Here is a 19,691-nt window from a genome sequence, read left to right as displayed (position 1 = left end):
TGTTGCTGATTGGTCAGTAAATAAATCACTGATTGGCCATTGGCTAGGCAGGAAGTATAGGCGGGACAAGGAGAAGAATTCTGGGAAGTGGAAGGCTGAGTCAGAGAGACACTGCCAGCCGCCATCATGACAAGCCGCATGGGAAGATCCCGGTAAGCCACGAGCCATGTGGCAAGGTATAGATTAATAGAAATGGATTAATTTAAGCTGTAAGAACAGTTAGCAAGAAGCCTGCTACGGCCATACAGTTTGTAAGCAATATAAGTCTCTGTGTTTACTTGGTCGGGTCTGAGTGGCTGTGGGACTGGCGGGTGACAGAGATTTGCCCTGACCGTGGGCCAGGCAGGAAAACTCTAGCTACAAATGGCGTCCAACGTGGTGGCAAGAGTTTTCACCTAAAACCTGAGTAAAAAGATTCTAAAACGGAGCTAAAAACAGCTCCTAGTTGTCTCTTTCAAGCTAGCGGCAGCCTGCGTGTTTGAGCTACTATGGCGGGTTCCTGGCGTGCATGCTCAACCTGCAGTATGGCGGGAATGAGGCCTCTGCAAGTGGCACATTAAGCTGTGTGGTGGATTTAGCCTTTGCTAGTACAAAACAACAGAGAAGAGAATTGAGGGAACAGGAAGAGAAGGGAGAGACTGCCTGGAGCCGCCGCCAGGACAAGGAAGATGTAAGGTACCAGTAAGCCATGAGCCATGTGGCAAAGTCAAGATTAATAGGAATGGGCTAAATATAAGAGTAAGAGCTAGACAATGACAGGCCTGAGCTAATGGCCAAGCAGTTTAAATAATGTAAGAGTCTGTGTGTTTATTTTATAAGTGGGCTCTGGGACTGGCGGGACTTGGTGGCGGGAGCTGGAGAGAAATTCTCCAGCTACAGTGGGTGGTAGAGGCAGGATGTGCATATGTCACCGCTCTTGTCCCGAGTGGGCTGGGGCCCCCAAGTGCCCCCTGTGCAGTGCAAATCTGTCTTATGGCCAGCCCCAAGCCGATTCTTAGCTGACGTTCCCCTTCCTGCAAAGGGCCTGCGCTGCACCCAAGAACCGCCTGGCTTAGGTTCGTTTTCCATCCCTGGGGAGCCTACACCTGGTAAGCAGGAGGGTCAACGTGGGACAACCCTGAAGGACCAGCCACTTTTTGGTCTCCATGGGATGATGCTTCCCTTCACACCCTAACACCAAGAGCACACCACATCAGCTTTTAGCTCAGACTCTTGACACCTACTTGTAGGAACCAGGCAAGGTCATTTAGGCCGGTGGTACACCAGTCTCACTCTTTTTTCTGGAGCTTCCAGGACCCCTCTGCTCCACAGAGGGGATCCCTAAAACCCACGATCGCCTGCCTCATCTGCAACCGTCTCTGCTCTCGGGATGCCTAGCAGCGCCCGTTCGCACACAGGAGAACCAAGCTCCGCAGCATCACACGATAGGAGACAGCTAGCTCACACCAGAGCGAGGAAGCCCCACCCACTGTTGCGCATGCGCACTAACACCGAGTCGACCAGCGCTCCCTTCTATACCCATCTGCGCCTGCGCAGGACAGGTCCTGCCTCCGGCTGCGGCCGCGGGCCATGACGTCATGGACGACTCGCGGCGCGCGCACGCGGGCGCGCACCCTCGGACAACGTCGAGTTCCCGGACGCTCAGCGCGGGCTCGAGGCGGGCGCTGCGAGGCTCCACGGTGTCGGCGCAGGCGGAGGGGGCGTGAGGATCGCGCTACGGTGGCCGCCGAGGGACGACGCTACGGCTCCCACGCTGGGACAAACGCCTCCGGCCCTGCCCGGGCGCGCCCTCCCCTCCGGGCCGGCGCCAGCCGGGGGCAACTGAAGGGCCGCGCGAAGCGACCCCATCTTCGGCGGCATGAGCCCGCCCCGGCATCGCAACCCCGGGGCACAGGTTTGCCCGCGGGCCCGGTCCCCAGCGCCGTCGGCCTGCCGCATGGTTCCGGACACCGGCACCGCCGCGGAGAGGGCACCGGGTGAGCGGCCGAGGACGGGCGGGGACCGGCCGTGGACCCAAAGGCCGTCTCCACGGCAACAGCGCCCCGACACCGGAAGTGGCGCCTGCAGAGGACGCGGGCAGAGGGCCGGGGTCGCGCGTAGCCTAAGGCTTGTAAGGGCCGCGTCTCCAGCGCCGGGTTGGCGGGTCCTCGAGTGGAGCCTCTTGCTCTGGGGTCCCGGGTGCGGAGATGCGTGCCTTGGTGCCGGGCCGCCTGAAGGGCGGGCTATGGGGCGCTGGAGTGCACGCACCTCCACCCGAGTACACCTCCTGCAGAATGCAAACCCGTACTGCGAGGTGTCCAGTAACACACCCGAATGAGGGCCATTTCCCTGTCTAACTGGGTAAAACAGCTAAAGCTCCCGGGCTCGGGACAGGTTTCTTCCCCCTGAGCCTCGGTCACAGCTGCACTGGCGGCCATTTGCTCAGGACGTGCGGCGGTGAAGGAAGCTGGTCTGGAGTCGAACTCGCAAAAGCCTGTTGGCGATGTTTCCCTGTCCTGTTACCAACATTTAATCTCTAATGTCGTATAGTCTGAACTTTATTTTTTTTTCCACCCACAAATTAACATAGGCAGCTGCAAATGACATTTGCTTGGTGAAACAAGGAACCACATGCCATTTCCCCTCTCTTTGTGGACCAGTTTGGAGTACTCTGGCGCTATGCCCGGCCTAGACAAGCCAACAATGCTTCCGTGTACAGGCAGACCCCGGGAAAGAGGTCTTGTTGCCTCCATTTACAGAGCAAAAGCAGTGGGAGGTGCGGTAACCTGCCAAAATAATGCCAGAGTTGAGGTCCAGCAGGTGACCTGAGGGTCTGGCAATGTGGACACCCTATCATCATCTCAGTCCTGCTGTGGTTCTGCATGGCGTGTCCTTGAAGGAACTTGTCACTAGATCAGTCACCATAGAAGTACTAGAGAGTAATGGGCCCGAGGAATGCAACCAGTAGTGTAGTGCATGGAGTCTTCAAGAAGCTATAAGGAGTGGGCTTGGCTAGACTACTGTCCCCGTTCTATCACTGATGGCCCTTAGAGGGGGCCCTCCCTTGGCAGCTGCTAAGAGAGGGGCATACTTACTGTCGCTCCCCTTCCCCAGCACTGTGAGACAGAATGGTACTTTTGTACAGGTTGTGGGTTTGTGAAGAGGTTAAGGGGACAATCTTAGGGTGTAACTGATTTCCAGACACCCTTGCTGAATTCTGACCTGGTACTCTCCTGTACTTCTCCCTGCAGGCCAACACCTCCCCCAAGGCTCAGCTGAGGGTTCCTAGGTGCTGATGACACCTATGCTAGCCATCTGGACGCTGCACTACCACTGCAAAACAGCACTGCCGCCTGGGCCCAATGCCGGTCATGCCCATCCCGCGGCGGGTGCGCTCCTTCCACGGCCCGCACACCACCTGCCTGCATGCAGCCTGTGGGCCGGTGAGAACCTCTCACCTGGCTCGCACCAAGTACAACAACTTCGATGTGTATGTCAAGACCCGCTGGCTCTACGGCTTTATCCGCTTCCTGCTCTACTTCAGCTGCAGCCTCTTCACCGCGGCCCTTTGGGGCGCCCTGGCCGCGCTCTTCTGCCTGCAGTACCTGGGTGTGCGTGTGCTCCTGCGCTTCCAGCTCAAGCTGTCGGTGCTGCTGCTGCTGCTGGGGCGCAGGCGCGTGGACTTCCGTCTCATGAACGAGCTGCTCATCTACGGCATTCATGTGACCATGCTGCTAGTTGGGGGTCTGGGCTGGTGCTTCATGGTCTTTGTGGACATGTGAGGACCCAACCTCCATGGGGTTCTTGATTGTGCTGTATCAAGTTTCTTGCCTTGAAGGGTGGGGCTTGGTAGGGGCCTTTTTTGCCCCATCCCAAAGGTAAGGCCTGAAGCACACACTCCCACTGAGGAGAGAAAAGGGCTGAGACTGCTCTGTGATGGGGACACCAGTCTCCCTGTTGGCTTCTGCGCTGTCCTTCCTGTGCACCTCCTCAGATGTGACATCCCTCTTAGCCTCTTGCCTCTGGTTGCCTGTACATTTTCAGGTTGTCCAGTGGGTGGCCCATCTGTCCTTTCTGCACCTTGAGACCTTCTGCGTGACGTTCTCGCCAACGTCAGGCCCAACCAGTGGGACACACAAGGGGTGCCTCTGGGCTGCACAGCCCCTTCATGTGCCCTGTTCCTGGCTCTAGCCTCAGGGACCCAATCTGGCTATACAGGCAGACACCCCACTGCCACTAGTTGCGCCCCCTTCTGAGCTGCTTGAATCCTAAGCCCATGGGCCACTCACTGCTGTCACCAAGCGGCCGTGTCCATCTTGAACCCCAAGTCAGGCCTCAGGGTCACCTTGGTTTGCATAGGTGCGGTCTAGCAGGACACATATATGGCATTGGCCGGACCTGATGCAAGGGAGCACAGACACCAAGGCTTGGACTCCAGAGCAGGGCCTGGTCCATCCTCTGGGCAGGTCTGTGTGTCAGGCCATGCTAGAGCTCTGCAAAGTTAAGGAACCTAGGAAGCCACTTCCACATAGCACTGGGAGGAGCCTTGACTCTCTGAGGGATGGAAGGCTCCAGCAGCCTCCCAAAGTCTTGGCTAACCCTGTGGAGAGCAGGAGCAAACAGATTGTACCTCCTCAGTGGTATTTACCAGCCCCAGTGGGCAGCCTGGGTGGGCTAGCTGCACCTTCCCCACATGGTGTTAGACCTGGTTTGTGAGATAAAAAATGGAGTTCCCGACCACCTTTGGCCTCTGTCAGGAGTGGGTGGTGGCTCTCACTGGTGTCAAGGGCCTGGGTGCTAAGTGAAGTACTTTGAGTAGTAACCGCAGGGGCAGGACACTGAGCAGATCTGCCAACACATGCTTCGCCCCAACTGTCACCCCACACCCTGGGCATGGGAGTGGCCCCTTTGACCCCACCTTGCCAGGAAAGCCAGTTGTGTTCCACTGAAGAGAAACCTGAAGAAACCCAAACAGGGAAAGCAAAGCTGCAGGACTGTCCCAGCTTATTAACTTTTTAGCCAGCTGTGCCCATTGGTCTAGCGGGAAGGCTCACGGAGGAAGTCTGTCCGTCTCCCAGGACAGCGGGTGAGGTACCTTCCCAGTGGACCCAGCTGCTTGCTTGCTGCAGAGAATTGTTTGCACTAAATGACACTCTTCCCCCAAAGCAGCTTTGTTCTTTGTTAATTAGCTCATGTTCCTCAGAGCGGCCTGAAGCCCCATTTGCTGGGTGGTGGTGGGTGTGTCGGAGGGCTGGTGGTGGGAGTAGATGACAGGACCTTGTCACCCACTGCACACCCAGCTGCCCAGTGTCCTGAGTGCCTGTTAAATTCTTTATGAGATGAATCACCTGCATTAAACCTATTTTTTTAATGTGTTGATGGAGTGATTAAGTTTTGCTGTGCTGGGGCCTCATGCGTGTTAGACAAGAGCTCCGAGACAGCGCTGTGATCGCTGTTAAGCCAGAAATCTTCGCCTTTGCAAAGGATGTAGTCTAGGATGTCATAGAAACCATTCCCTGCAGGACTGAGTTTTGAACGTGTCTGATTTTAGTGTTAAGTGTGGAATTCTCAAAACAGAGTCAGGTGGCCTGCTGAGAGCCTAGAGTTGAGTTGGTCAATAAAAGTGAGGGCTGGATTTCTGGTGCTTTCCAGAAAGGACAGGAAAGCCTGTGGATACCATGCACACTTGAAGATGCAATGTCTAGATGCTTGGAGGAACAGGAAACCAAGTCTTCTCTTTTAGCTGTGGTTGTGAGATGTGTTATTGGGGATTTTTCTTTTTTTTTTCTTTTTTCTTTTTTTTTTTTGAGACTGGGTTTCTCTGTGTAACTTTGTGCCTTTCCTGGATCTCACTCTGTAGACCAGGCTGGCCTCAAACTCACAGAGATCCACCTGCCTCTGCCTCCCGAGTGCTGGGATTAAAGGCGTGCGCCGCCGCCGCCACCACTGCCTGGCCGGGGATTTTTTTTTTTAATTCCACATGTATGTTATATGGCTTGCATGTATGTCTGTGTACCACTTTCATGCCTGGTACTCATGGAGGCCAGAAGAAAGTATTGGAGTCTGTGGGACTGGGATTAGATGGTTGTGAGCTACCATATAAGTTCTGGAGATCAAAATGGGGTATTCTGGAAGAGCAGCCAGTGCTCTTAACTGTTGAACCACCTCTCTAGCCGTTACTAGGGATTTTGAAGTAGGGGGTAAGGTCTCACTAACTTGTACAGGCTGGCCCCAAACTCCCAAGTACTGTGATTATAGGCATGAGTCACCATATCCAGCTTGAGGCATGTTGGGTTGGTTTGTGTGTGTGTTTTTTTAAAAGATTGTTTATTTTTGTTTTATTTCTATAGATGTTTTTCCTGCATGCATGTATGTGTACCATGTGTTACCTGGTGCTAGCAGAAGCCAGAAGAGGGCAATAGATCTCTCTGGAACTGATTGGTTGTGAACCACCATGTGGTGCTGGGAACAAACCCAGCACCTCTAGAAGAAGTCAGTACTCTTAATTAATGCCATCCCTCCAGCCTTAAATTTTGTTTGGAGGACTTGTTTTGTTTTTGAGATAGGGTCTCAAGGCAGTGGTGGCACACACCTTTAATTCCATCACTTGGGAGGCAAAGGCAGGCAGATGTCTGTGAGTTGGTCTGCAGAGGAGTACCAGAACGGCGAGGGCTGTTACACAGAGAATCCCTGTCTCAAAAACCAGAAAGGGAGGAAGGATTGTCTCACTATGTGCCTGGATTGTGTAGACCAGGCTGGCCTCGAATTCATAGAGATCCACCTGCTTCTGCCTCCTGAGTGCTGGGACTAAAGGAGTAAGACAGCAAGCCCCACCCAAGTGTGTGTGTGTGTGTGTGTGTGTGTGTGTGTGTGTGTGTGTGTGTGTTTCTTCAAGACAAGGTTTCTCTGTGAAACAGCCCTGGCTGTCCTGGAACTCACTCCCAACTCAGAGATCCACCTGCCTCTACCTCCCAAGAGCTGGGATTAAGGACATGTGCCACCACACCTGGCAAGTTTTAGTTTTTTGATAAGAGTAAATTGCAAATCCTTTGTCCCAGACAGCTCAGGACCTGAGGAGGGGGAGGTTAGCTTCATAGGCCAGGGCTGGGGCTTAGTATGGATGGGGCTTCTGGCCCAGGTAAAGCCATGCTGAAGGGTAGTTCTGGGATGGCTGCCCTGGCACACTTATCCAAGAATCCAAAGCTGGGCTCAGTAGCAGATAGGCATGGTAAAGGTAGCTGTGCAGTGACAGCACCCTTCCAAGCTACTCATCGCACCAGAGGGGACAACACGTATTTTCCAGGAACTTCCCTGGGCCTGCTCTGTTTTCTGTCCATCTGGAGTGGTTGGCTGATTGGTTAGTTTTACAGTGCTGGGGATGGAACCCAGAGCTGAACATGTAATGGCAAGTGGCTTCCACTTAGTCTCACCTAGAGCCCTGGAGTGTTCCCGGTTGTCTCTTTGCTGGGAAGAACAAGAAGTTGAAATGCCTTGTTTGAGTAGATGCTGCCCTTGCTGTCCTGTGGGGCCACTAGGCTGAGGCCACTGAGCACAGGGAACACAGCTACCGAGAACAAGCCACTCAGACCCAGGAGGTGAGGGCCAGTGCTTGGGGCAATAATGATATTGACCTGCTCCAGGCCCTGCTACAAGGCCTTGGAAAAGCCTGGTTGAGCCAGCCCCTCTTAATAGCCAAGAGCCTTTCTGGGACTTGGGGGTTATGAAATAACTCCTGGCTTCCCTGATCAGCAGGACTGGGCCTGTAGGCCACATTACCTGGACATTAGCACTGTTTTTGAGTGTGTTGGCCTTGAGGCCCTAGGTGACATTTTGAGCTATATCTGGGGCTGCAGCCTGTCTGAGGAAGACTGGTGATTGCTCTTAGTGACAGACATGTAAGCCAGGTCCTGGACAAGGCAGCATTTTGAAGGCATCCATTGGGCATAGCCCAAGAAACTAGTAGTAACTGTGCCTCTGCAGAGTGCACAGTTAGGACTACTCCCCAGGCCTGCGCGTTCTGCTAAAATGCCCGTGTTTATTAAGGCAGCACATCAGAGTGTAAACATGGGAATGACCTACCTGCTGGAGGACAGGGCAGGAGGAGTCAAGGACAGGGGAAGTGATGAGGGGGCCAGACCTGGCCACAGATAGGATGTACCTGCCCACAGAAGTCCTCAGTGGCTGGATATCAAACAGGATCAACACTGATAAAGTCACCCATCTGGTTAGCTGCTGCCACCCTGGGCCCATGCTGCACGAGGTCAAAAAGTCAATGGGGACAGCTTTCAGGCTGGCCTCGTGAGGAAGGGTGGACAAGGGGTGCCTGCTACCCAGTGGGTGGTGGGAGAGGAGTGAAGAACAGGAATGCAGCCACCTGCTAGAACTGTTCCGAGGTTGGCAGAGCTGCCCAGCCTAGAGCTGGCTCAGGGGACCCAGTCAGGGTGGGAATACCTGATTGGACCACACCAACAAGAAAGGGGCATCCAAGGCAGAGGAGACTGTGCCCATGAAGACCTGGGGGCTGGTCACTGGGCAGGATGGTTGGGAGCCAGGGCCAAGGAAGAAGGAGTGGAGGTGAGCAGGAAAGCTCAGCCAGGTATGAGGAGGGGTACAAAAGAAAAGGCTGAAGCTAATTCTGTCTACCCATGACTCAGGTTCTTTCTAGCCCATGTGAGGTGCAGGGAAGGGGGTCACTGTGTGTTACCTACAATCCTGGGGAGTGTGTGTGTGTGTGTGTGTGTGTGTGTGTGTGTGTGAATATATATATAGTCTCCCCCGCAGTAACAAATGGGATCAGAGCCAAGGAGCCAGCAGAGGGCGAGTGACGACAAGAAGGGTACCACGGCTGGGCAATTTCTAGAAATAAGCCAGGTGCTGCAGGGCCCCAGGTTTGGGATGGACTAGTGGGTGGCTCCCATTCACTGCTCCTGTACCAAGTAGCAGTTTCTGCAGTCCCGGGCAGAGACCCAAACAAACACAGTACCTGTGACCTTCCCAGGGTGGTGTGAGGAAGGGAGCCAGATGGTCCCTTCTCAGCAAGGATGGCAGGGGCAACCCAGAGTACAACCCTGGACCGTCACAGACTCAGCTGCACAGTTATTGATGTCCCCTGACCTTGGGAAGGCCCTGTCCCTGCCAGCGAGTGAGGGGGAGGGAAGCCAGCGGCGCCTTCACATGCTGAGTCAGCGATTTGTGGGGACGGAAACGTGCTAGATCCACAGCAGCCAGGGTGTCTTTCTCTTCTCCGTTTTTGGTCTTGTTTGGAAAGAAGGGTCCCCATCTGCCCGGCCCTCCTAGGAAACCTTCCCTCCCCTAGAGGTACTAGCTCCCAGGAAGCTACAGTTCCAGGCTGAAGCAAGCAGGGGCGATTTTCCGGAAATCCCAGCATTCTGGCATGCCTCCCCAACAGTTCCCAAAAGAGGGAGCTGCCCCCCAGCAGCAGCCTTGCCCAGGCAGGGATGGTCCAGCGCAGCTGATTCAGCGATCCAGGGCCCAGGGCCCCTCCCCCGCCCCGCCAGGCAGCTTGCCCGGGCCGGGCTGGCAGCTGTGTCACATGGGGCTTCAGGCAGAGTGTGTGGCCCGCACTGCGCCTGGGGGTGGGTGGGTGGCGGACTGAAGGGCACAGACTGCCAGGTGACCCCTCCCTGCCTGGCCAGCTTCCCCACCCCCACCCCCGCAGTGCTTTTCCAGTCTCCTGCAGAAGAGCAGCCCTAGGAGGTTGCCATGGGCTCAGTGCGGGGAGGCATGGGGTTGTGGTGCTGCTGAGCTGTGCTTTGAGGCCTCTGGTGCTGTCAGCCCTGGGAAATCTCATCCCATCCCAAAGAAACAGCCCCTACTCCCCCACCACACCCCCAAGACACAACCAGTCTCTCAGAAGCCAAGGTCTCGGGTAGAGTTCTTGTCCATCTCTGGTGGGGCCAACTGTGACCATCTCCCAGGATGGGGGTGGCATCCCATCCTGAGCTAGGACTAGCCAGCACAAGACAGAGAATGGGGCCCCAGGGGCTCCCATATCAACAGGAAAAGATGAATGTTCCTGGGATGGAGCAGATACCCTCTTCTCTGGAGGTCTAGATTGTAGCTGGTCTTATTGCAACCTGGGATTATATCTAACTGTGGACCCTGGGCAGGACAGGGGAGTCTGTGGAAATCACTGACCAGGTCTAGGGGCAGGGCTGTGCCAGCTCCTTGAGAAAATGGGGCCTGTAGACAAGCTTGATGAATTGATACACAGCCCTTGGTATCCTATTACGGTGGGGCTATGGGTGTAGGTGAGCATTTCAAGCAGGGTGGGAAAGAGCCAGGGCTTTGGACTGGAGCTACAGAGGAGGGAAGAAGGGTCAGGTGAGGCTGGCCAGGAGCTGAAAGAGAGCTGGATTGGTCAGGAGGGCATGGCCAGTAAGGCAGGCAGGAACTGTAAGGGGTCACCTGTCAGAGGGTGAGGTGGGGGTAGGAATGGGGGCAGGATGGACACCCTGTCAAGCTTGGAAGTCCATAGGTGGACACAGTAGTCATACGCTGCAGACTGACCTCACTCCTCACTCATTAAATGAGGACAGGTATTCTTTCCCCTTTCTTGGAATATTAATGACAGTCCTGCCAGCCGCTGCATGAATATTCATGCAGAGATCAATCAAGTCCAGGCTTCTGATAGTGGCACCAGTGGTGGTACCAAGAGATGGGACTTACCAGGTTGGTAGTGATGTATAGAGAGAGCACCATCAGGGATGTGGCTGTGCACCCTGTCACTCCTGCAGGTCCCTTGGCCCTCTGGACAAGCAGATAGCATCCTGTCCTGTGACCACCCTCAGCCTGGGGACCAGGTTGAAGCAGTCTCAGGTTTGGGGGTGGGTGCTATGGTGGTGAACTTGGTGTGCTCACACACTGGGGTTTGCAGCCAAGGATGGACCCCCCCCCCTCCAGGAAGACCGGCATCAGAATTCCTGAACAAGCAGCCTGATGTACTAGGCAGCTTAAACTAGTCTTCCAGACAGTCCCAGTAACTTCAGGCTGCATGTTGGGGCCTGAATCCTCTTATCCGTGGCCAGCCTGCTGATGTGGGCTTCCAGATCTGTCCAGTGGGCACAGCCAGCTTGGCCTCTCCCTCCTTGCCTCTGTGGGGAACATGGTTGTTTCTTAGAAGAGACTAGTATGGAAGCTCCATGTGTGTCTTTCCCAGTCCCAGCTGTTGCAGGCTTTGCTCTGCCCTCGCTGCCTGCCTTGGGAGTGAGGAAGTCCAGCATTAGTGAAAATTCATTATTTACAGCACTATGACATCATAATAACATTAATTATTTGTGTGTTTTTCGAATTGCACTGTGGTAACCCTGTCTGTTTTCCCGACTCTGTAATACACAAGGCACCCCATGAACACCATTATCTCTGGGAGCACCAGCTGTATGTAGGCTGACACCTCAACCCCACTCCCCTCCCCACCAGCAGCCAGGGGCGTGCCTGTCATGTGTCTGCAAAGGTGTGCCTCAGTGTGAGTGGTGAGTGTGCAGGCACATTCCCACCATCCTGCTTCTCATTTGGTTTTGCCAAACATCTACTCCTTCTAGATGTTTTGATGGCTAGAAGCCCAGAGGGCTGCCCCGCTCCCACAGTCCTGCCAGAGACAAGGCCTACAGTAAATAGATGGCGGACAGATATTCTTCCCATGCTATCCCACACTTAGCCACTGTCTGCTCCAGGACCAGTGGAGTAAGGAGAGGGAGCACGAGGCAGGACCAAGGCTACAGACTGCAGCCCTACACAGCGTCTCCTCTCAGGCTCAGCTGAAGAGAAACAGTGTTGGAGCATCCTAAGTGAGCAAAAGGCTCTCCCAGAGCCTACAGCCCACTCTGTGGAGGCCTGGATAGGATCTCAGATCCACCCTGCTGGCCCCACCTTTTCTTGGTAGTCCTCAGGGTACCATGCTAGGCTGGAAGGATCAGAGGAACTGAGTGGCACATACACATTCCTGAGCCTTACCCTTAGGCTGCATCCTGTGGGCCAGAGCTTCTAGGAGTAACCCTGCAGAGAGTGCCAGACCTGCTCTGAGCACTGGCCTTGAACTCAGTGGCCAATTGTTGAATGAATGAGTGAGCAAGCAAATGAATGGATTGTTGTCTCGTGTCCCCAGGCCTGGCACAGGACAGGCCTTCAGTGCTCACTTTCTGAATGACTGTGTTAGGCCTAACTGCTGACCCAGTCTGGAGTTCTTTCTGCAAACATGTCCAGCTCTTACCCACCATGGCCAGCAAAGGGTACAGTTGACCCCTAAAGGGCCATACTCCCCGGGTAGGATATATCTGGGGCTCTGTTGTCCTTCCTGGGAGATGAGTGCCTGCAGCCAGCTCGACCCTCAGCGTCTCCAGAGCAGGAGGCAACAGCTGTGAAGCAGCTGCACTGAGCAGTGGAGGGAAATTTAGGACAAAAGAGGAAGGAGATTAGAGCATCCAATTTAAATGGAGGGGAAGCATTCAGAAACCAAAACCGTCCTGCCCTAATTCCTGAGCAGAGGGAGTCACGGGCTCTGCAGCAATGACAAGAAACCAAAATACTCACCCAGTTTTCTCCTGCAGAAGGGATCCAAGCTCTCTTGGCTAGGAGCCCACACATGTCCCGGCCCCAAAGAGAGATCCACACCCCGAGGACGATGATGATGAGAGCCCACCTGTGTCTCCTGGTCACACCTTTTCAGGACCTGGGCTAGGCTGTGGGCCCTGCTCTTTGTTCAACAGGGACTCTGTGAACATCTCCATGACAGGCCCGGGGGTGGGGGTGGCCAGGCACACGCGTGGTATATGGACGGAGCCTGTCTTAGAGTTCTATTGCTGTGAAGAGACACCATGACCACAGAACTCTTATAAAGGAAAACGTTTAAAATTGAGGTTTGCTTACAGTTTCAGAGGTTTACTCTGCTGTCATCATGGCAGAGAGCATGGTGGCATGCAGGTAGATATGCTGCTGGAGAAATAACAGGGTTCTACATCTGGATCAGCAGGCAGCGGGAAGAGAGCCACTGGGCCTGGCTTGAGCTTCTGACACCTCAAAGCCCACCTCCTGTGACACACTTCCTCCTACAGGCTACATCTGCCCCAACAAGGCCACACCTCCTAATCCTTCTAAGTAGTGTCACTCCTTGATGACTAAGCATTCAAATATATGAGCCTATGGGGACCGTTCTGATTCAAACCACCACAGAGCAAGACTCCAGCCTGTAGGCAGATGCCCAGCCCCAGTGGCAGCCTGTCTGAGACCATGATGAATTTTCCCAGCTTTCACCAGTCCTCATTGCTTGTGCCTGTACCAAACAAAGGGGAACAGGGTACAATTCAGTTTCCCTGGCTGTTTGGTGCTCTGGCTCAGGCTCCTACATTCAGGAGTGTCTCAGTGGTGGCCGCAGGGACACAGAGGCTGCCCATGTGAGGTTTTTATTTTTTATTTATTTTTTTTAATTTGAGCCTCCGGCTACATCCAGCTGCTAAACAAAGGCTGTACCCAGCTTTACTGCAGATGGCAGAGATGGAGGAGAAGGTTGAGGCTGAGATGAACCTGATGCTGCTCTCAAAATTTCGCTGGTGAAGTGGGCAGGGTTGTTCTAGAAGCAAGAGAGTGAGCAGTGGACAGACTCCGCTACTCACCTGCTCCACCAAGCAGCCAGCTCCCAGGCAGCCAGGGGCCCCTTGGCCTCCAGGCTTGCAAGTACCGGGGGACCAGGCCTGTCATGCTTACCCTGGCTCAGCCTTCCGGGGACTGAGGGGTGCATGATGAAATGATGCTAAGTGAATGAGATGAAACAGGACCTGGACAGGGTTGGGGTGAACCGCAAGCCAGCTGACTCTGACACGACCTTTCCCGGGACTCTGAGATCTTTGCTTCTCTGAGGCAATGACAGGGAACTGAGGTAACGACACTCTGCCCTGGTCTGAGAGGTGAATTAACGGGATAAAAGAAGTGTGTGCTATCCAGGAAAGCTGTGTGTGCGGCTTTTGTGGTAGACTGCCTGCTGCCTGTCCATCCTTCAACCTGTATTCAAGAGATACCAAGCTGGACATGCCACACATCTTTAATCCAGCACTTGGGAGGCAGAGGTAGGTGGATCTCTGTGAGTATGAGGTTTGAGGCAGCCTAAACTACATAGCAAGTTCCAAAATAGCCAGGGTTACATACAGAGACCTTGTCAAAAAAAAAAAAAAAAAAAAAAGAGAAGAAGAAGAAGAAGTAAAATAAATAAATAGAGATACAAGGAGAAACCTCTGCCCTGGGGACAAGGGGACAGTTGCCATGAGTAGCCCTCTCCAACACCCTTGCTCATACATTGCAGGAAGGGCTTGTCTTGTTGGGGGAGGCCACAACACAGGGCGCCTATCAGTGCTCTCTCCCAGGTCCACCTCTGCAGTGGGAGCCGGAAGTGCTCCCCTCCTGGCCCTCTAGGTGTCTGCAGGGCACTTTTTGGGGGATGGTGAAATCCAACATAGACGGCACCATCTCAATGGTTTCTGAGTGCGCAATGTGTTAAGGTAAGTTCCATTGCTGGCCAGCTGTCACCAGATCCCACTCCTGTGGAAACTGTCTCCATTCAAACCCTGGCTGCCCTCTCCTCCCCTCACACCAGCCTCTTCCTTTTGTCTCCATGGATCTGAGGGCTCTGGGGACCTGCCAGGAGTGGAGGCTCACAGGCGTGCAGTCCTCAGAGTCAATCCCTGTGGTGGCAAGTGGCAGCCCCCCTCCTCCCGGCTGAGGCTGTCGTGTGGAGGGACCTCTTGGCGGCTACCCACTGCCTCTCACTGCTGCTGTTTCCACTGTTGGTTGGTGTGCCGATATGTACACGAGTGTGCAAGTAATCTCATTGACACCTGCCTTCATTTATTCATTTTAAATTGTCTTATCTAGTTATTTATATTTGTGGTGCTGGAGATAGACTCCAGGGCCTTACACATGGCAGGTAAGCTCTCTACCACTGCTATCCATCCTCACTCAGAGGAAGGGCTACTGTGTTACAGGGTCATCCTCTGTGTCCAGGTGGGGAGAGTCCGCCAGGGAACTTCCTTTTCTTTTCTTTTTTTTTGGTTTTTCGAGACAGGGTTTCTCTGGGTTAACAGCCCTGGCTGTCCTGGAACTCACTCTGTAGACTAGGTTGACCTGGAATTTACAGAGACTCAACTGTCTCTGCCTCCTGAGTGCTGGGATTAAAGGTGTGCACCACCACCCAGTTTTTCTTTTCTTTTCAGTTTTACTTTATGTGTACAAGTGATTCCCCAGCATGTATGTGTGTGCACCGTGTGCACACAGTGCTCACAGAGGCCAGAAGAGAGTATTAGAGCCACAGCTGGCATTAAGGATGGTTGTGAGTTACCACGTGGGTGCTGGGAACTAAATCCAAGTCTTTCGAGAGAATGGCAATTGTTCTTAACCATTGAGCCATCTCTCCAGCCCTACCATATGATTTCTCAAGCCTGCCTGGCCACGTTTCCCCAGCTACCCACAGGCATCTAAATTCTCCACATCTTATCAGTCCTGACTTCTCGGTTGCTACCTTTTTTCCATTTTAGCTGCTGCAATGAGAGTGAGATGGAGTGTCACCCTGTGTGCGGCATGACACCTGTCTCATGTGGCCCAGGCTAGCCTTGAACTCACTATGAAGCTGAGAATGACATTGAACTCCTGGTCCTAGTGTCTCCACCTCCCAAGTGGTGGTATTGTGGGTGTGTGCCATACCTGGTTTATTTGGTGCTGAGGATGGAATACAGGAGTTTGTGTATGTTTGGCAAGCACTATACCAATGTGAACACTGTACCCTCTACCCCCTGATATATTCCATTGATGGGTCTATCTTCCCTCCTGGGACAGAAGACTAGAAGTAGTTCCTCACAGAAGTTCTGTTTCTTGTTCGTTTGTTTGTTTGTTTTTGTTTTTTTCCGAGACAGGGTTTCTCTGTGTAGTTTTCGTGCCTATCCTGGATCTCGCTCTGTAGACCAGGCTGGCCTCGAACTCACAGAGATCCGCCTGGGTCTGCCTCCCGAGTGCTGAGATTAAAGGCGTGCGCCACCACCGCCCAGTGTTTTTTTTTTATAGCTTCATTCTGTGGTGCCCATCTTCTCTTCCCAATGGCAAAGAAGACCCTGGTCTGCAGAAATCCAGGCCATCATCTTTATTCTGGACTCAGAATCTAAGTCCCACAGTCAAGGAACTTGAGTAGATTTTATTCCTTCAGTAAGTGGCAGCTCTAGGCCCTTTAGTCCCAAGAAGGAGACTGCTGCTGCTGAGCATTGGCTGGGGTACTGAGGACACTTTCCCTGAGGATCTGTGTTGTGTGACAAGATTTTTCCTTGGGGAGACACAACACACACATCTCACCCCAGATAAGGAGCCCATGACAGACCAAAGTACAGATACCACCAAAGTCTAGCGTGGTGAACCCATGAGTTTTATTGGGGTTACTACAGGAGCAGAAATGACTAAAGACAGCCACAGCACCAAAGCCCACCCCAGCGTGGGTGACGGCTCACAAAGCTGGGAACCTGGAGAACACTGCACAGCCTGCAAGTACGAGAATGTCCCTTCCAAGTGGCTTGGTTGTTCTAAACCTCTTCCTGGCAGCTTGACTGGTTTCTGCCTTTCCAGGCATCTCGTCTGGCCTGAGTCTTCTTTGCAGCCTGGCTTCTCTGCAAGGGACCCTCAGCAGTGTTTATTGGTTGCTCTTGGTGGGAAGAGGGCCTAGAGAATTTCATCAGTTTCCGGGACTCCCTCAAACTGTTTTGAGTTGTTCACCTTCTGGCTTAAGGAGTTTCCCCTGGAGGATGGAATGTTTCCATCTCAAGGAAACTGCCACACACACAACAATCTGTCACCCCCAGGTCTGAAAGATGACTAGAGTTCAGGAGTCAGAGTGGGAAGACAGCATGTTCCACCTCAGAGGAGTCCCAGGTGCAAAGGTCCTGTAGGTGCCAAGGACAATGTGGTTAGCAGGTGCCAGGCTAGGGAGTGGGTGGAGGCCGGATAGAAAGTCACCAGACACAGGAGAGACAGAGTCGGAACACACACACACCCCCCTCAGCAGTCACATGGCACCCTCTTCCCCAACACCTGTGTCTGCAGGACAGTCAGAAACATAGGGACCTGAAGCCCTTCCCACGTGGGTCCAGCAGATCTGCCTCATTCACAGGGCCCTTGAGTACTGGGGCTGGAACTCTGGGGCCTGTCACCAGCTTCCTGCCTCCTGAGCCAGCCGGTTCCTGTTTCTCACAGAGGTGAATGCCTGGTGTGGACACAAGCCTCCTAGAAGTGATAGGTATCTGGCCTTAGAGCCAGGGCTGACTTACTGGACTCAGTAGTCAGCCCAGAAATGACGTTCAAAGGTACTGGAAGCCCCAATATCTCAGCCAATGGAGGTGCCCTGAGGCTCAGGGTGACTCTCGGTGTGGGGTGGATCCTGGGCAGGGTCTATATCCATTCACTGGATAACTGCCAAGAGGCTAGATTCAAGGCAGGGGAAGGGATAAGAGGGTAAGAGAGGCAGGGCGGTGGTGGCGCATGCCTTTAATCCCTACTCTCGGGAGGCAGACACAGGCAGATCTCTGTGAGTTCGAGGCCAGCCTGGGCTACAGAGCTAGTTCCAGGACAGCTAAGGCTACACAGAGAAACACTCTCCAAAAAACAAACAAAAGGTCCAGATTCTTTGTGGGAGGCTCTGTAGGAGGAGCTCCACCCACACACTTCAGGCCTTAGGGCATCTTCCTTTGGCCACCAGGAGCCTGTATACCATGTCAGGTGAGCTGGATACCCAGGCTCTGGGCCCAGAGTGAAGATAAAAGTGGGCTGGTGTCCAAAGTTGACCAACAGGATTGTGCTCTGGGGTCCCCAGCTAGGTGGTGGAGTAAGGCCCCCTCTTTATGTTCTGGACCAGTCTTGCTGAGACCAGCTTTTGTCCCCTTGCAGGCCTGGGAGTTACAAGGCGGCCAGTTTGAGGGAACTCCGGCGGGTTTACTGTTGGGGACCACAGCCTTCTCAGCCGAGCAGCTCAGGCAAAGGTCTGTGGAAAGGACTAGCCTTACTGACAAGGCACTCTAGGCACCTAGTGCAGTGAGAGGTGCCAGAACTCAGGCAGGGGCAAAGGGATCTATTCCTCAGCAGCCTGCGAACCTCCCCCCACGTCCCCAGGCTGTTCCCAGGACAGGGAGACAGACAGACAGCCTCAGGCTCCCAGGTTGCAGACATCCGTGGGCTGCTGCGGCCAGAGCTGAGGCAGTGGACAAAAGGGGCCTGTACCTGTATGTGTAAATCAAGCAGGGACAGGGAGTGCCAGGTGGCCTCAGGACTCGTGTAGAGGGGGAACAGGCATCTGTAAGCCACTTTCAGGGCTAAGGAGATGGCTCAGTTGGTGGAGTACTGGTCAGTGTAGCCCAGGCTTGCCTTGAATTCACTATGTAGCTGAAGACGACCTTGAATTTCTGCTTCTCCTGATTCTACATGTGGAGTGCCAAGATTATAGGCATGCTTGTGACCATGCCCAGCTACTTGTCTCTTTGTTGTATTGGGCGATGGGTAGCTAGGCAGAGCTAATCTTGGGACAGCAGGCACAAAGGCACGGGGCACCTGAGCAGTCTGGGCACTGGTGGAAAACATTCCATTTAAAACCCAGTGTGGCTAGAGCTCCCTAGATGGGTGGGGCTGGGCAAGCATGGAGTTGGAGCAGAGGAGGGGACAACATTCCCCAGTTTGCTTCCTGACCTGCAGAGAGCAAGTGGCTCCTGCCTGCCACTGTGCCTTCCTTCCCTGCCGCGATGGACGGTATCTCTGATCTGTAAGGGGAAGAAAAGGCATTTTTCCTCCCCTCAGAGGTTTCTGTTTTTTGAGAGACAGGGTCTTTGCTATGTAGCTCTGGCTATCCTGGAACTCACTCTGTAGTCCAGGCTAGCCTCAGATTCCTGCCTCTGCCTCTGGGATTTAAGGCGCACACCACTATGTCCAGCTCTCTAGATCTTCTTGTCAGCTATTTGGTCCCAGCAGAAAGGGTTATGATTTATTAGGCGGGGGGGCGGGGGGACACCTAAGGGTATCCCTCATGTGCAGGGAACCATGCTGGCATGCTGGGCGGATGCAGTGGCAGGCTGGTGGGCGACCCACTCCATGCAGGGCATGGCAGCAGGGCGCCGGATGGACATTCACAGCCCAGACATTACATCCTTGTGCAGAGTTTATTATAATAGAGATAAAGAGGCAGAGAGAGAGAGAGAGAGAGAGAGAGAGAGAGAGAGAGAGAGAGAGAGAGAGATGGGTGGAGTTTTTCCTTAAAAAGAGACTTTTACGTCAGGACACAGGGTGGCGCCAAGGGGCGGGATCAGAATATTAACAGAAAGGACCTTTGACATAGGATTTGGAGAGGATCTGGGAGGGTGGAAGGCCTGCTCTTATGCAGAGGAGAGTGGGTTATGCTGGGCTCAAAAGTGGAGGTGGAGGGCTGTAAGATGACCAGACTCATGACTGAATAGTGACACAGAGCACCTGGGTGGGCTGCTTGCTCCTAGATTGTGAGATGGGTGACGGAAGTCTATATAGAACACGAGCTATAGTGCAGAAGGTGGGAAGAGCTGCTGGGGGTGTGGGTGTGGATATGGGTCTCCATTGAGTAACATCATGAGTGGAGGAAGCAGTCATAACGTAAGTCTTGGATGGAAGGAAGCAGGTCTCACCCAGGCCTGGGCATTCAGACCCACACCTCCCTC

The 19,691-nt window shown here is 53.8% G+C and overlaps 1 protein-coding gene across 3 annotated transcripts; it reads left to right on the top strand.

Annotated features, from left to right (window-relative positions):
* The first annotated feature begins 1,668 nt into the window (after positions 1-1,668).
* Positions 1,669-5,354, top strand: Tmem250 (transmembrane protein 250). Of its 3 annotated transcripts, none has more exons than XM_059259117.1 (2): positions 1,669-1,976; positions 3,231-5,354. In XM_059259117.1, the coding sequence occupies exon 2, from the start codon at positions 3,342-3,344 to the stop codon at positions 3,759-3,761; it is 420 nt and encodes a 139-aa protein (XP_059115100.1). In that variant the 5' UTR covers positions 1,669-1,976; positions 3,231-3,341; the 3' UTR covers positions 3,762-5,354. The 3 variants fall into 3 exon arrangements, with proteins under 3 accessions (XP_059115100.1, XP_059115101.1, XP_059115102.1); XM_059259118.1 differs by lacking the exon at positions 1,669-1,976 and adding an exon at positions 1,999-2,110; XM_059259119.1 differs by lacking the exon at positions 1,669-1,976 and adding an exon at positions 2,127-2,340.
* The last annotated feature ends 14,337 nt before the right edge of the window (positions 5,355-19,691 follow it).

This window comes from Peromyscus eremicus, chromosome 4 (genome assembly GCF_949786415.1).
Source record: "Peromyscus eremicus chromosome 4, PerEre_H2_v1, whole genome shotgun sequence".
NCBI classification, from domain to species: domain Eukaryota; kingdom Metazoa; phylum Chordata; class Mammalia; order Rodentia; family Cricetidae; genus Peromyscus; species Peromyscus eremicus.
This window is presented reverse-complemented; position numbering and strand designations above follow the sequence as displayed.